This window comes from Siniperca chuatsi, linkage group LG14, assembly GCF_020085105.1.
Source record: "Siniperca chuatsi isolate FFG_IHB_CAS linkage group LG14, ASM2008510v1, whole genome shotgun sequence".
Taxonomy (NCBI): domain Eukaryota; kingdom Metazoa; phylum Chordata; class Actinopteri; order Centrarchiformes; family Sinipercidae; genus Siniperca; species Siniperca chuatsi.
Window position 1 is genome coordinate 15,253,865 of NC_058055.1, and position 16,496 is coordinate 15,270,360.

Here is a 16,496-nt window from a genome sequence, read left to right on the forward strand (position 1 = left end):
CTACACAGAGACACATTTACATCTACATATATACACAAAAATTCACAGGAGAGGTGGGAAGCTTGTAGCAGGACATCTTAATGAGGAGTTTTACAGTTCAAAATAATATAAACGTCCACACAAGTTATTTAATATACTACAATAAAGACACTCTCATCAAAAATCTAACCAACAGCAACCTTATTTCTGCATCATTCTGCAGTCGCTGCCCTTATCTCATACCTCTTTCAAAACCCAACTCTCATTTAGAGGTGCTGGCAGTGAATGGGAGAGGCACCGCAGAAACACAGGGGACAAAGTTCAGCAGGGCAATAAAAAGCCACTGTCTTCACCATCAGAGATGAGAACGGTCAGAGGAAATGATCCTTTCACCGCAATCCAGAAATTATATCCCTCTCCCAACATTGTCAGCATAACTCATCTCTCTAAATCACATATGAAGCAATATGAGGGCAGACCATGAAAAAAAATTTTTGTAACACTCTGAAAATAGACTAGAGAGACGGAGAAATTCCAGTGAGAAACATTTCACCAGAGAGAGCCCGTAGGGTGAGAAATTTGAGGAAACGCAGAAAACTGAAAACTTACTTGAAGCCCTCATGGTGCGGGTGATGACATGCTTCTATTTCTTTCTCCTTTGCTCAGACTGAAGTTTCCTCTCCATCCCATGGCACATCCCTTCGCTGCTATCCAGCTTTCCATCAAGTGGCAACGATTCTGCACTTTCTTCCTCGCTGCCTTTCCAACCCTCGTGTTTACAACTCTGCCTCCCACTTCCAGCCCACCCCATGCAAATTTTCTCTTCCCTCTAATTTTCTCCTCAACCTCTTCTCTCGCATTTTCTGCTTTGTTACAATACACATACAATATCTCTCTATTTTTACAGCTCTCTCTGCCTTGTGTGCACTAGACTCCTTTCTTCTCCTCACTCTTGTTTTTGTTTCTTGCCTTTTCCCTCTAGTTCATTTGTGTGTACATTTCTTTCTACATCTTTCATACAAATGTCATTTTTTCCACCTTTCTTTACATTTTTTCCCTCTGTACTCTCTCTGTATCTTTCTTGCTTAAACTTCTCTTAGCCCCTCACGATCTTTCTCTAAACAAAAATACTCCCTCACACGTTTTCCTTCATCCATCCGTCATCCCTTTGCTTCTTTCACTGAAACCTCCTCATCCTTCATCTTCTTCTTTGCTTCTTTCACTGAAACCTCTTCATCTTTTCTTCCTCTTTGCTCCTATAAGAAGCTGGTCAATGCCACCAATTCCACATCTTCTTTGTCATTACCAGAGCTGCTGTTGCCCCATCACATCCATAAAGGAAATTGTTGATTTCAGCTGCTGTTTGCATCAGCCAGCCCCTGAGGTCAAAGCCTGACGACTGGTTGAACGCTAACTTCACATGTCAGCTGAACCTAGCAAGGAGACTCTGACCTCGGCCTCTTTCTTTCGCTTTACTGTACAATACTGCAGACCAGAACAATGTGTGGGAGAATGCAGTGTGTACGCACACTCATACATTACACACACTGCAGACATTTAGCGCAGTCCAGATGTTGCCCCCAGTGAGTCAGAGAATGCAAAAAAGATGAGACAGGCACACAGCTGGGGTGGGGAGGGCAGCTGAGATGGACAGACCCTGTGGGAAAACCACAGGAAGGAAGACATACCACACCAGCCGCTTATTTACTGAATGTAAGATTTGAAAGATTATCAACTCTTTTTTTAGAAACCAGATTTTTTTTTTAAAAAGGAGATGCAGATGAAGAGCAGGAGAAAAAGGATAAGTCTGGTGATATTCTATATTTTTCTTATTGTCAACAAATCCCATGAAAATACTAAAACCAACAATGAATTGATCCTAGTAACAAGTATTGCCTGTGGATCTAAAGCCTGATAATCGTTGATTATTCCTCTGTGCCACAGACCTCCATCGTTTCCATTAAAAACACAACAGCGTTGCACAGGTTGACATGTTCCTTCATTACAATGAACATGGACGCTGATGTTTATTTTGAGTAAATCCCACATACAACGTTATGGTGTCATAAATACTCCCTAGTGAACCAAATCTTGAAAATAGTCAACAAATGCACCATTTACTCCTGCTTGAGTAACGTTTGCTAAAAACCACAGTGCCCAACTGTTTTAGAAAATTACTGAGGCCAAGCTAAACGTCATATTTGTGACCCAAAAGGTTGTAATAGATTGCAAGGATGATTTAAAGTGCACATAAATTTCAGAGTCACAATCAGTATTTTCATATGAATTTGTTTGCAAGTTTTCAAAACCATTGTCCATTTCTCTAAACTGTTTTTACAGAATAAATAAGCCAAACATATAACTGCCTCCAATGATATTAGAGCTAGAGAGTTCTTCTTTAAGGACTAAAATACAATCAGCTGCATGCTGCTGCCTCTTACTGTGCTGCAATATCCTGCCTAAATAATGGAAATACTTAATTTAGTTCCTATATAGAGGTATACTTGCAAACACATCCTATTACTAATCACTTGATCTCCATCAGAATGCTACAAGAATTTCAAAACCTTCAATTTACAAATTGCATTTACATCGACTTTTCTAGTGCTGTATTCAAAAGTATTCAAAAGTTGTGAAACCATTGTAGTCCCCACATATATTTTTTTATTATTAAGTTATTCAGTTTTTTTTATCATTACAGTGTTTGTCCATGTGTAATTGGAAATGAGTCTATGTGTTTGTGCACAAAGGTGTCAAGTGACAAAGCTCCTGTCAGCGTGGCAACAAAGCACCACTATTCATCTGTGCAGAATTTAATCAAGAGATTAATTAGTGCACAAGCATGTTATTAGTGGGCCACAAAACACACAAATAACACAAAAGCTAATCCAAGCTGCCTACCGTGCTTTTCCCTCAGTCTATTCCATGTTGCTCTATTCCTGCTGTGGAGAATATATGACAAAAGGCAGAACAACAGCAGGGAAGGTAGACAGATGGTATGTGTATGACTGTGTGTGGGTGTGTGAATATGGGTACCCATGTGTAGGACAAAGGGGCTGTATAGTGATTCTTTACATAACAAGGGTGCCAGCTATGTTACATAATACACACAATACAAGCACCCTAATGTCCTCACAGCTTTTTCTCTGAAAGTGTGCCTTTGCCTTTCTTTCCTCTGCCTTTCATTTCCTCCCTTTTATCCAATGCCAGTAACCTTGACTTTCTGACAGCCTTTTCTCAGCGTTATGTCTGCCTTGCACTGGGTCTCAAGGACCCTGAAGTGCCTTGCATGACATCATTTCCTGCTCTGAATTTCCCAGGCGTCGAGAGTGGCATGTGAGCTAAGAACAGCAACAGGAAGTTCCTGGACTTAACATGTCATTGGACTCAGCTGGGATAATTGTTAGACAGACCGACACACAACAGAGAGAAGAACTACAGAGTATTTAGCAAAGTTATATTTAAATGAGTCATTTCAGTCAAAATCTATTTGATAACTAAAAGACATAAGCAGCACTGATAAGGGACAGAGAGAGATAACTTGTAGTTTGTAAAGGCTGTAAAGGCATGAATTGAGAAGTCATAGTCCTTCTACAAAACTGCACACACACACACATACACACACGCAGGATGCCTGGAAAGCAGCCATATTCCCACATACGCTAAAGCACTTAGTCCTTCATGTTTAAAGGTCACAAAGAAAAAAAAGTAGCAAAAAAGGCAGAGGAGGAGTGATGGGAGAGAGGGAGGAAGGAAGGGAGGGACGTTAAAAAGGAATAGGTCTGTCCCGTCCCCTTTGGTTCATCTGCGATGATGTCAAGTCCTTAGGAATGTACTGTAAAACAGAATTAACACTGGCATGAAATCGATGCAGGTTCAGGCGCAGAGTCTCCTGTGCATCAGTGACCTCACTGACTGAGGACTGCAGAAGTTAGGCAGCCCTGGATATACAATATGATAGCAAGACTGCTGTAAGTTTGCAGTTGACCATGATTATTAATAGCACAGAGGTTATGGTCAGTCTTAACAGACTGGATTAATAGCGCGGGATAGGATGAGACTAGAAGACTGAAGGTGATCAAGTTGTGTATTTGGTTATGCCACTTTTTCCCCAGCAGAGGGAGGTAAAGTTACAGCAATGCATTAAAATTCCTGTCAAATTATTAAATGGCTTCAGGCTATGGTTACATGTATGTGCCGTAGTAGTTGTGGTGAGTGTAACAATGAGTGATAGTGAACTTTTATTCTCACAGATACACTGAGAGTTGCTCTAGGAACTCAAGCTTTCTTGAGTGCTTAAAAGAAAATACAGAAAGGCGACAGGAAAAACCTGAAAATGAGTGGAAAAACATAACGAATGCAGATGCTTCCATACAGGGAACGCAGGGTCGCTTTGATGAGTATGAAAATGATGTGAGTCATATGTTATGGCCTTCACAGTCACCAGATTTCAACATGACTGAAAACTACCTGGACCTGAGGTGTTAGACTACTGTCATCAAATTGCCAAATGAGGAATATATCTTTGTGAAGAATGGTCCTCATCCCTCCAGTAGAGTTCAGAGACTTGCAGTTACTTTATAAATAAATCAATATACTGACATTTTTACTGACAGGAGATGATACAAACCATTAGGCACATGCATGTCTGTCAAATGTCACTGCCAGTTTCACAAACAGACATCAAAATGTTTTTCCATGGATGTAATAGTTATTTTATGTTTCACTGTTTTACCACCACACCCAGCAGTGATCAGGCCCTCAATTTCCTTTGTGCATTGCATTATGGGAGAATAGTGTCGAAAATTCTGGGGTTTTTTTTAGTATGCATACTATTTTTAGTATACTTGTCCAGTGTGAAAAGACTGCATACTGAAAACCTGCTTGGATTGAGTATTTAGTATGGATTTGGGACAATGCTTCTATGTTGGTTCTTCCTTTATCCTTGCAATTACTGATTTATTTTGGCCACTTGGGGGCAGTGGAAACAAGCTGCAAACACAAGAGTGACATATTTCCACCTTTTAAGTTGATATTGCGAACAGTTGTCTATTTTCACATCCATCAGAGACGGCGCAACATTAGCACTCACTTGGAGTCATGTTTCTGGCCACCTGATGAAGAGGAGTCAGACATTTGGCCTTCTTTTAGCTCTGGTTTTGGTCTCCACCAACTTCTGATGGAAATATCTGGCATTTTAGCTGCTAAATGTTCCACTATGTTCACCAGCTAGTTACTAACTTTGTCCGTTTCCTGTTTGGTACTGAGCATAGTGTACACTATGTAACGCTGTAACAGTGTTAAACTTTGATCCATTGTTATTATAGCCACTTTAAATTGTCACCCATCTGTATATAAGCCATGTGCATATCTAAATGGCAGGAGGGGGGATGTACTTTGAAATATGAATCAAACTATTGCTTTTGAGAAGTTTCAGATGTAGGTTTGGTTAGGTCATTAATTTCCTTTTTATTTAAGTCTGTCTGATAGTCTATTAGCTGCTGAGAAGTGAAGAAAAAACAGAGAGTAGAAGAGGAGAAAAGTGTGTATGAGTGCAAGAGGCAGGGAGAGAAAGTTAAATAAGTCATACCATCAACCAAAACCAGCACAGGCATAAACTTGCTTCTCCATCTACATTCCTCATCTGTCGCAGCTGTCATTTTGCTCTCTTTCTCCTTCACATATGAGTTTTTTTAGATGCTTCATACAAGATTTGGCTCGCAGAGACAAATTTAACACAAGACCAGTCACGATTCTGCTCCTTCATAAGACCAGAGCCATGTGCCATAGTAGAGTACATCAGAACAAAAAACACCACAAACACACTATCTGATATGATACAAAGGAGAGTAACTCATTTTTTACAATGAACTCAACACATAAGAATAGCCACTGGAGCAGCACAAAGCCTCTTTCTGAACACCGGGATGTTCTGTTTACTCCCTGGGAAACATGAGTCATGTGACAGGAAGTTGAGGAAGGAACCATGGAATACAAAGCTGACGACAACACTACAGTCCTTTAGGGTTTGTTATGATTTATGAAAGACATCTTTGGAGGAGAAGAGGCTCCATATGTCCGTCTGATTAAAACCAGAAAGAAGCAGGAGTACTGGCAACCTGTAAGCTATGATAAAACAGAAGATAGCTGGGTTACTTCTAAAAGTTGGGTCTTTTCCTTTTTGGTGTTGTGTAAAACTCAAATATTAATAGATCAAATATTGAAAAATTCCTTAATGATGAAGACAGAATCTCACGTGAAAAGACTGCAATCAGAATCTTCCATTCTATGTTTTAAAATTGATACACTTTCTTGATCAAATCTTACATAGATCTTACATTGTTTGAATTTGCACCCAGCTCTCTACCTCTGAACGGACAAACAGATGAGGAGTTTCTTGAGTTCATCCACATGAAAAAAAAAAAAAAGCAGGGAAATTCACACTAGGCAAGTCTTAAACACTATAATGGCAGTGTCAAACCTATTCATGTTCCACCTTCCTCTTGTAAAAACAGCAAATCTGGAGGAAAAAAATACAAGCAATCTGATTGAGAGAACATCCAACTAATCAGGTCAAATTCAGATCACTGAGATTGTAAAATCAGTCACAAATCTAATCACACTGACAATAACTGAAGGGCACATTATAACTTTGCTATAACTCTCTATTTCTACCTTGTGCCAGCCTCTGTAGCAGCTGCTGGCGGGCAATGATGCGTGAGAGGCGCAGGGCAGAGCGCCGTCGAGGGGTGCCTCCCAGCCTCAGGTAGTAGTCCTGCCCGTAAGGTGTCATGGCCTCCAGACAAGTTCCCTCAGAGGTGCTGTCGCTGTCACTCTCGCAGTCATTACTGTCGTCCTTGGCACTTTGATCCATACCGTCCACAAGGTCATCGATTTCCATACTCCTACTGTCTGTAAGGTCAGCAATGTCCGCACTGTCTTCAGTAACGACAGTGTCAGCACTCTCTGTACCGTCCCTCACATTGTCCACACTGTCAGCGACGATTACACTCGTAGGGTGTGTACATTTTCCGATAACTACACCACCAGTAACAACCTCGTCTTTGGCAGTTTCTATTCCGTTTGCATTGTCCACAAGGTCCAGACTGTTGTTTACTGTCTCTGAGGTAGCCACACTGTCCATATTCACTGCAGTGTCCACATCATCCATAATGGTCATACTTTTGTCCAAAGCCTCCATAACATAATGATCTAATCCTCACTAAGCTACAAGTCTTCCACCCTCTCGCCCTGATGAGTTGTTGTGTGAGCACTCCTTCTGAATTCCTGCCTCTAACGTGCCCTCACTGGAAGCCAAATCAGCTCCCCACCCGCCAGCCTCCTCCCTTCAACTCACCACAGTCAAGCAAACACACAAGCTTCATCATACCACCTGACTCAGATGACAGACCTTGTTCTCCCCACACACCCAGACACACACATGTTGACTTCTCAGCTGAGACGGGAGGAGGAATCACAAACTCTTGCTTCCACAAGGTCTTTCCTTTGGTCACATGACCAGCAGCCAATGGCATGAGAGCTCAGGGAACACTGCCCTGCTTCCTGACGCTGTGCCAAAGACACAATTTGGTACATGCCTCGGGCAAATGTGCGTGTCTGTGTGTGTGTGTGTGTGAAAAGGGCATATCTGGGATGGGAGATGTGATAAGAGCGGGGATAGGCCTGGAAAAAATACACTATCCCAACGGCCATGCGCCAATGTAGAATGAGAAAGGCCAGAACAATTGAGAGTATGTGGGGGTGTGAGACTGCGCTGAGGAATGTATGTAGGGGCAAACCTATCGTTAATAAAGTCGAGTAGGACTGGAATGCCATTGAGAAAAGTAAATCCACACCATCAAGTTCATACCACATGACATTTAACATAACTGATCCCAGTGGTGGAAGAAGTACTCAAATCCATTGCTTAAGTAAAAGTACCAATACCACAATGTAGAAACACTCCATTACAAGTTCTGCATCAAAAAGTACATAAGTATTAAAAACAAAATGTACTTAAAGTATCAAAAGTACTTGTACTTGTTCTGCATCAGTGTGTAAGCAGCATTTTACTGTTGTAGCTGGTCGAAGTGGAGCTAGTTTGAACTTTATTTACAGTACAGGTAGTTTAGTCCAGTGGTTCCCAATGTGTCAGGCCCCTCTAAAGGGCCACAAGATAAATCTGAGGGGTCGTGAGATTATTAATGGGGCAGGAGAGAACAAAAGACAAAGTTCTGATACACAAGTTTGTATTTATCTTCTGGACTTTTAAATAATATTGGGTAATTTTACCTCTTTGGGTATCAAACCGTTATTGAAATTAAACCAATGAGAATATGAGAAGTTTGAGGGGAAACGTCTCTTTGGTGGAACTGCTAACAACTCATAGACATCTAAAACACGACAAAGGGCCCCAACCAGACACTGCTATAGTAAGTATAGCTGTTGAATAGATCTAGTGGAGTAAAAAGTACAATATTTCCCTCTGAAATGTAGTGGAGTAGAAGTGTAAAGTAACATAAAATGGAAATACTCAAGTAAAGTACAAGCACCTCAAAATTGTACTTAAGTACAGTATTTGAGTAAATGTACTTAGTTACTTTCCACCACTGACTGATCCAGCACATGTACACCACCCACATTCCCTGCTTGGGCCTCTTGATCACAATACATCCATCAAAAATCTGTTGTTTAGCAGTTGTAGTAAGCAATGCTAATGTCGGAAATGTGTGACTGAATGTTGCCATGCAGTCTGGGAGGCAAATTATCCCAAGATTTCTCACTACAAAATGGGAAGTATGAATTGACTTAATTACTTTTCATGTCAGCCTAGATATACTGACAAAAGAAAATACACCCAAAACACCATGCAGCGCACTGAGCAAACCTTCCAACTGATGCAGGGCACAGCAGGCTGACACAGTAACGTGACAGTGAGCTAAATAGAAGTGTGTAAATGAATTGGCACAGGGCAGGGCTGTAGTAAGCGGTCAGTAATATGATATCCATCACTTTGCCTCGGTTGCAGTGGGCCAAGACAGGACAGAAACTAAAGGCAAAGGCAAACTAAAGAGGAGACTGAAAAACCAGCTACAGTTATGTGACAGTAAGGATGAATCAAATATGCAGAGGGTGGGAGCACGACAACAAACAGCTAGACAATATAAAGAAAAGAAAATGCAATAGTCTTATCATTAATGCCATGATCTCGTACTTATTATCATGACCCAAACCTTTGCTTCTAGTACAAATCCCCAACATAACATAGTTTTCTATGTCATCATCCCATTCACAATTAAACTTGCAGCTATTGGAAAACGTGTTTTGGTATAAATATAATTAGAGATATATAGAAATAATAGAAATGGCTCTAACACTTATTGTAGTTCTACCATGTGATACCTTAAGTGAAGTCTTGTACTGAAAATCTATGCAATACAATAGATATTGTTTATTGATACCAATCACAAAGATATAAGCAGAAGAGAAAGAAACTGGCAATATCAAGAGACAAATGAGTTTAAATTAAGAAAAGGCTGCCAGTCTCATAAAAAGCCCTTTAGGAGGTTTTAAGTGATCAAAAGGATGACACTAATGTAACCAGCCTGAGCTCCACAGTTGGGGCATTTCTCAGCTTCAGGGCTCTGAAGCCTGGTCACCTTTAATCTTTAACCTGTAGATACAGCCAAGGGACCCCATTCCTGAGCATCTAAGGATGCACATGGGCTCAAAGGAGATAAGAAAATATCTGAAATGTGACCAAGACAATTGTGAAATCCTGTATGTACATCTTGTATGCATGTCCCTTTTTGAAATGTTGCTAAATGTTGAAACCTCACTTTGTTGTTACAGCCTTGAGATTATCTATGAAAGAGGCACAACGAGGCAGCTGAATTTGTCTTCAAATGCATTCAGGGTCACTAATAAGAAACTCACATTGATCAGCAGGAAGCCTTGAGACATCCAGCACTGAACATAATTCAACTATACAATCACTGGGTTTTACTCACAGCTATCTGAGTGCTTTCAGTAGAGCAGTGAAAGACAGTTCCAGGTGGGTGAGGTAGCAAACTGATACAGTGAGAATGACGACTAGTTGGAAAGAGATGATTAAAGGAAAAGGTTTAGATTTGTGAAAAGTCATTTATCTGCATGTTATCCCCCCCCCAACACTCCCACCAAAGCAACTAAGACCCACAAATCCCACATGCAAAGGGAGCTCCGACCCCCACTGCTAACCTAAAAAACCTGTGGGATTACAGCTAAATCCAGGTGCTATTATGTACTCTCAGTTTTCACACACGCACACAAACATACAGATGACTGAATGGAACCATAAACACAATCAAATTCACTTTAACATTCAGTCAGTTCCAGCACTTATCGTCAGGACCCTGATCTGTCCATTTGTTCATTAATGCATCCAACTAGTTATTGATTACAGCTGCAAATGTACCTTTATTTTATTGCATATGCGACTTGAATTATGTTACTTAATCTAAGTGACAGCTGAACTGCATCTGACCCTTGATTTTTTTGTGCATAGGCAATCTGCTATCTGCGCTTTATGTCCTTTATACATTATTTGCTAATGTGTTTCTTAATGTAACTGTGTTCAGGTTTGGTCATTTTAAACTTCAGCTAAATTGATTGTATTTGATTTTACAGTGTTGACCGGACATCAAAATAAAATGAGCCTTGTAGGCAAACTCTGGGTCATTTACAGTTTTCCTGTTATTCAAATGACCACCGTCCCTGACAAATTTACTACACTGTTTTAAATGTAAAACATTTGACCAACTCCCTGCATGAACTCCTTATACAATATGCCATTGCTCTGACTAATCCATAGAGTGGAAAATGCACTGCAGAATGCCAGCATAACGGAGAGGCCAGATGTGCACATTTTAAGGATTCCCCCATCTCAAAATCTGATCCAGACAGATGTGAACTGTGTGCCTTGTGAGCTGATGGGTTAAGCAGTGGGGTGAGGGAGGGGTGGAGGAGGGGCTGTGGGTTTGGGGATTGTTGTGGGCTCTGGCTAGAGGACAGGATGAAGGGGTGAGAAATTAGGGGAAAGAGGATTACTGGGGCAGCAGGTGCTCTCTGGTGCTCCATTTGACTGACATTCCTCTCTTATTAATTGTGTACAAAGCATCACTGGAGCAACATTCATCATAGTTAGTAATTATCTATCATGCAATATTGAAAATGATCTTTAACTATGTCCTATGTAGGCGTTTTCTGGTCACACATGCTATGCACTTGAATACGCCTGACATCACAGTGGCCTCTGGTGGTTTGTGGATGTGAATGTGGGAATGTTCATCGTGTAATTTGCTTAAGAGCAGGCATCTCGGTAATTACATTCTCGCTTTCCTCGCAGTTCCCTCACTTTCCTCGCTCTCTGACGCACAGTTGAGAGAACGAGAGACATCTAACTCATCCAGGCCACTGTAAATATAGAGCAAACCGACTGACCCTCCAAACTTGGTGCATTGGCGCGTGGGCTACATAGGATATTTGACTCCATGCAGATATGTATGAAATCCGAAATCCAAAATATTACATTTCCGTCGCTCTCTCCAAAATAAATAAGCAAAATAAACAATTCTCCAGATTTGAACAACGAATGCTTGATTGGCATCTGAAGCCCCCGACTGGACTCCTGTCCACAGCACATGCCTGCGCTGTTTTGAGCACTATATTTGTCAATGACCTTCCCAAAATATCAGGGTGCGCTCTGTGCGTGACGCTTCAGGCACAGAAGCAACATCAGTACATAGACTAAGAAACTTTTGTCTACAATATCCTTCTAATATTACCCAGCAAAGTTGTTTTAAATGCTCTGTATCCCTTGTAGTGGTGGATCTGGGGATTATGGCCTCCGTCGGTGACAAGACAAATATTTATCTGTATAGTCAGAAATCAATTTTCAGCCAAATATATATCTATTTTAATATGGGGTGCGTTAAGGTAGCAGTTCACGACTCATGCTGCTGTTATGTAGCCTAGCAGATCTATATGACAGACTTGTGTCAGTCAAAATAAGGATAAACTGTATTCCGCATATTAATGTAAGTTTCACTTCCATTGGTTTTGGCTCTCTGACCTGCCAGCCGCCTCTCCCGGACATTCCTCCACAGCAGATCCCAAGCCTTGGACGTGGAGTCCCGCAGCTGCTCGCTGATCGACCGCCGCAGCTGTAGCTTGGCAGACCTCCGCTGGGTTGTCATTGCGGGGCAGCCGGACGCATAATTCCTGTCTAAAACCAGCGCTCCGTCAACACCCGTTATTCCTCAATCCTTTTATTCCACTGTGGACAGCCCCGGTTGGGACGGTGCGCTCCCCGGCTGCTGCCGCAATGGTCGTCACCACTTCACCTGGTATAAAGCTCCTCTCGCGCTGCGTCACCTTCCTGCACCAGCGGAGGCGGACGAGGTCCTGTGCTCAGGATTTGGACCCACTAAAGATGTAGTCTACTGATTTAATTCATCCAGCATTTCTGCCCTCCTCAGCCCCCTGCCCGACTCATCTACAGTCGCTGGTAGGGCGAAGGTGCAGCACTGTTTCAACATAACTTGTGCATGGTCTTCTGACATGGCGAGCCAGATGTGAGAGGCGGTTTGCCCCCTCCCCATGTGTAAGACTCACCCTCTCTCTCTCGCTCTCTCTCACACACACAAACACACACACACACACACACCAAACCTACATGTTCACCACAACCCAAACCCACCCACTCACCCAAACAAGGATCTCTTTCAATCCCCTTGATACACACTAATAACACACAGTCATGCCACACACACATGCACACAAGTTGCAAAAAGTAGTGTTGCCAGGAAAATCTTTCCTTAGCATCTCTGGTCATTCAGTAACAAATCCGACCTAACAGGGCAACAGCAATAGACATGTTGGGCTTCAGTAGTGACTGGCTTCATAATTTCCCTTATTTTCCATATTACTTCCCTTCCTTTCCAACACATTTATGTTTAAAATCTTAAAGAAATAATGACAAATACCCAGCACAAGTTACAAAAACTCAAGCTGATGTCTCAAAATAGCTAATTGTGTCTTATCAACAAAAAACAAAAGGTATGCAATTTACAATGACAGGAAATCCTCACATTTGAGAAGCTGGATACAGTAAATATTTGGAATTTTAAATTGTAGCTGCATTAGCTGAAATCTCTGGGACGTTAACGTTGTCTGAGTTGCCAGTTATCCATAGCAATAAGAAAAACACAACAAAATGGACAAAGGACTCCAGGGCACGTTTTGCAAGTGCTTCAGTGGGTTTTTCCTTTAACCGCACAAGTAGGTGATTGCATCACAATATCAGTAACTGAATATGTGCTTGACTAACTGAGATAAAAAGGAGTGAACTCAAGAGCATACATATTCCAGTCAGCCTGACAACCTAAAGTGAAAGTGCACAAGCATCAACCATCTGAGCTCTGAGTTACTCCCGTGTTATCCCAGGAATGCCAGACAGAGCGATCAGACCGGCCAGGATGCTCCTCAGCTGCCATCTGCCTGACACCATCGGATGTCCTGTTTGTGGTGTTGAGTTCCAGGTCAGCATGGATCCATGAGTAGAGAGAGACCTGATTCGACATTTCAGCCTGTCGTAACATGCTTGACATCCCGAGTAGTCAGCAGAATCCTGAACTTATCTGGACACCAAATACCACTTTCCTGGTATGGTTGACCGTCATAAATGGGGCTATGAATAATCACTTGGGGATGAGCATTTTAGGCTTCACCCAAAATGTGAATTCACCCAAAATGGATTGGTTCAACAAACATACAGCACACATTATGAAGGGGAAGGTTGTTAAGGCTGGAGTTCACGGCCCTACTTTCCCTGCCTTGCCCTGCCACGGCCTGGTGTCCGATGACAGTATAGCTGTGGAGATTTATATTCCTGCGTTACACTGCAGAGACCAGGGTGAGATTCATGGCTGGCACCGGCAGTGATGAGAGGGAAAGTGTTTCAGAGGTAAAGAAAGATGAACAATGAGTAGCTGAATGAAGGAAGGAACTGAGGAGTTGACCATCAACACGATCCGGTGTGGGACAAAAGGAATCAGGAAAACATGCTAAATGACACACTTCATGGACTAAAACTTATGATGAAATTCCCCTCTCTGTTTAGATAGCTTTGAATAAAACAGTTTAATGGGATTCACGAGCATTATATTTGCAAATAGAGGATGAGACAAATTTCAAAGTCACACGGCTTCTTTCACATATAATTATACTCAAATGGTAAAAATGAAAGGGAGGAGACTGGGAATAATGGGACAGTAATTCTGGTGAGGAGAGGAAGAAATTTTACAATTACTTATTATTGGCGCATAATATTAAGGCAGTCTTTGCCCCCATTTACAGAGCAAAATAGATTTTCTGCTTTGATTTTCGATTGATTTTTCCTAAATATTAGGAGCATAGTTACAATAAATCACATAGGTGGAAAGCTAACATATGCACCTCAACATAATGACAATTTTTCATCTCCTAATGGTACACATACAAATGTCAAATATAGAGCTGCAACTAACGATTATTTTCATCATCGATTAACCTAGTGATTATTTTCTCGATTAATCGTATGAAATGTAAGAAAATAGTGATAAATGCCCTTCACAATTTCCTAAATCCTAAGGTGACAAAGGCAAATCCTCACAAGTGAGAAGCTGGAGCCAGAGAATGTTTGACCTAAAAAATTACTTGATTACTTGTTGTTTCAGCTCTCGTCAAATATTAGACATCCTGAATATTCTCTCTAGGGTAAGCTTCTCCTTTATAGCCTATAACTATTGATTGGAGGATAATAACAGATGCAAGCACCTGAAACCGTTGAATCAGCTCTATTTGTGGGTTTGGATCCAAAGCTGGCAAGAGACCACGACACATGCGGGCGTATGGCATTGATCTCTGAGCAATGATGTTAAGGATCCCTTTAAAGAAGATGGAGGTATTGGATGCTGTTGTGCAGGCTTATATTTTGAGTGGGAGAGTACTAATCGTGTTGAGGAGAGGACTGAAAAGCCAGACAGGAGAGGAGGTGGTGAACCTGTGTGTGCCATCGCAAAAGGAGGATTGGAGAAAAGAGAGAATGTTGAAAAGATGATGATGAGAGCATGCGAGGGGAATACGACTGTGTGGCATGTATGTATGTGTAAAGCATGTATGTATGTGTTTTTAAAACAGGCAAAAAAGTTGAGCCACCAAATGTCTTGAAGCGAGTCATGAAAGACACAAACAGGGTCCTTATTTCTGACCGCAGACACCTAAAGTATCCAGTTAAGTCTGTGAGCCTCCTGCAGGTGAAAAAAGAACCAAAATATGCTGACATTTCCCCTTTGTCTCAGATATTCAGGGAGAAGACAAAGGCGCATGTATCCGTCTGTCTGTGACAGTAGAGTTTAAGAGACTTGGAGAATTTATGCAGAGGAGCACTGAAGTTGTTCTTAATCACATCAAAGTGGCTTTATATTTTAAAATCACAAAACCAAGACTAGTGTGGTAGTAACAGTCCTAATTAGAGCTAACGGGAATATTCGAGCATTCAAATAAAAGGTGCTATAAGGGTTAAATGTGTCGTAGTTACATGGCATGTTTCTGAATGGTGGAAAGCATTCCTGTCTCTTTCTATTCTGTTCATGAAAATATGGACATGATGATGCTTTGAATGATTGTATACTTAATATATAGTCAGACTATGTATTTAATAAATCTGTTACATCCAACAGGGATTTGCTTTCATCTCCTGTGCTCCAAGACCTAACAGCACTCAGAAACCTGCAACATATTTCTAGTGAGTTTAATTATTATTAATTATTCATATTTTTGAATTTTTGAGATGTTGTTTGTAAAACTGCATGCATGTGGTAGAAGTTATGTCACAACTGATACATACACCAAAATAGGTTATTTTACAAGCATGAAACACAGCGTAACACCAAAGTGTAGCATCAACCCTGAAGGTACCGGTAGTGTCGGCGTGACGACCAGCTTTCTCGACACTCAAAGAAACATAAACATACTAAGTTATGTACAGACATGAATAGCAAATGAATGTAAATAAAGTTAAATCCACACAAATACAAAGCATGCATAAACTAATGTATGCGTGGATAGCCTACATACATAATCAGTTTTCTTATACACACACATTACCTTGTGACCCGTGTTCCCTGCAGGATTATGGGATTTTAGCATATTATCACAGCCACCTACAGGCACAACAGGCTTATAATCAGAACACTCTGACATAAAGGAGTAGAAGATTAAGTACCACTGACATTTTCTGTGTTTTCTTAAATCCTTTTAAGCATTTACTATTGAAATATAGTTCTATGGTAAATATAATGGGATAAGCAGAAAACTGACTGAAAACATGCCCTGAAACATTCTCCGGGGACAAGGGTCAAAATTTAGATTTCAAAACTATTGCAAAGTTAATCTAAAATCTTCTATTGAGAAGACTCAGAATCTGCATCACTGAT

The 16,496-nt window shown here is 41.1% G+C and overlaps 1 protein-coding gene across 4 annotated transcripts in view; it reads right to left on the reverse strand.

Annotated features, from left to right (window-relative positions):
* Positions 1-16,496, reverse strand: part of LOC122888872 (stAR-related lipid transfer protein 13-like) — a 59,156-nt gene that overhangs the window by 18,024 nt on the left and 24,636 nt on the right. The window contains exon 1 of one of the 4 annotated variants that reach the window (XM_044223860.1): positions 12,092-12,601. The exons of 1 other annotated variant lie outside the window; for it this stretch is intronic. In XM_044223860.1, coding sequence (XP_044079795.1) covers positions 12,092-12,215 — 124 coding nt within the window. In that variant the 5' untranslated portion in view covers positions 12,216-12,601. Of the gene's footprint in view, positions 1-588; positions 6,427-6,654; positions 7,915-12,091; positions 12,602-16,496 lie in introns of those variants that run through there. 2 more of the 4 variants (XM_044223859.1, XM_044223861.1) reach the window with 2 other exon arrangements.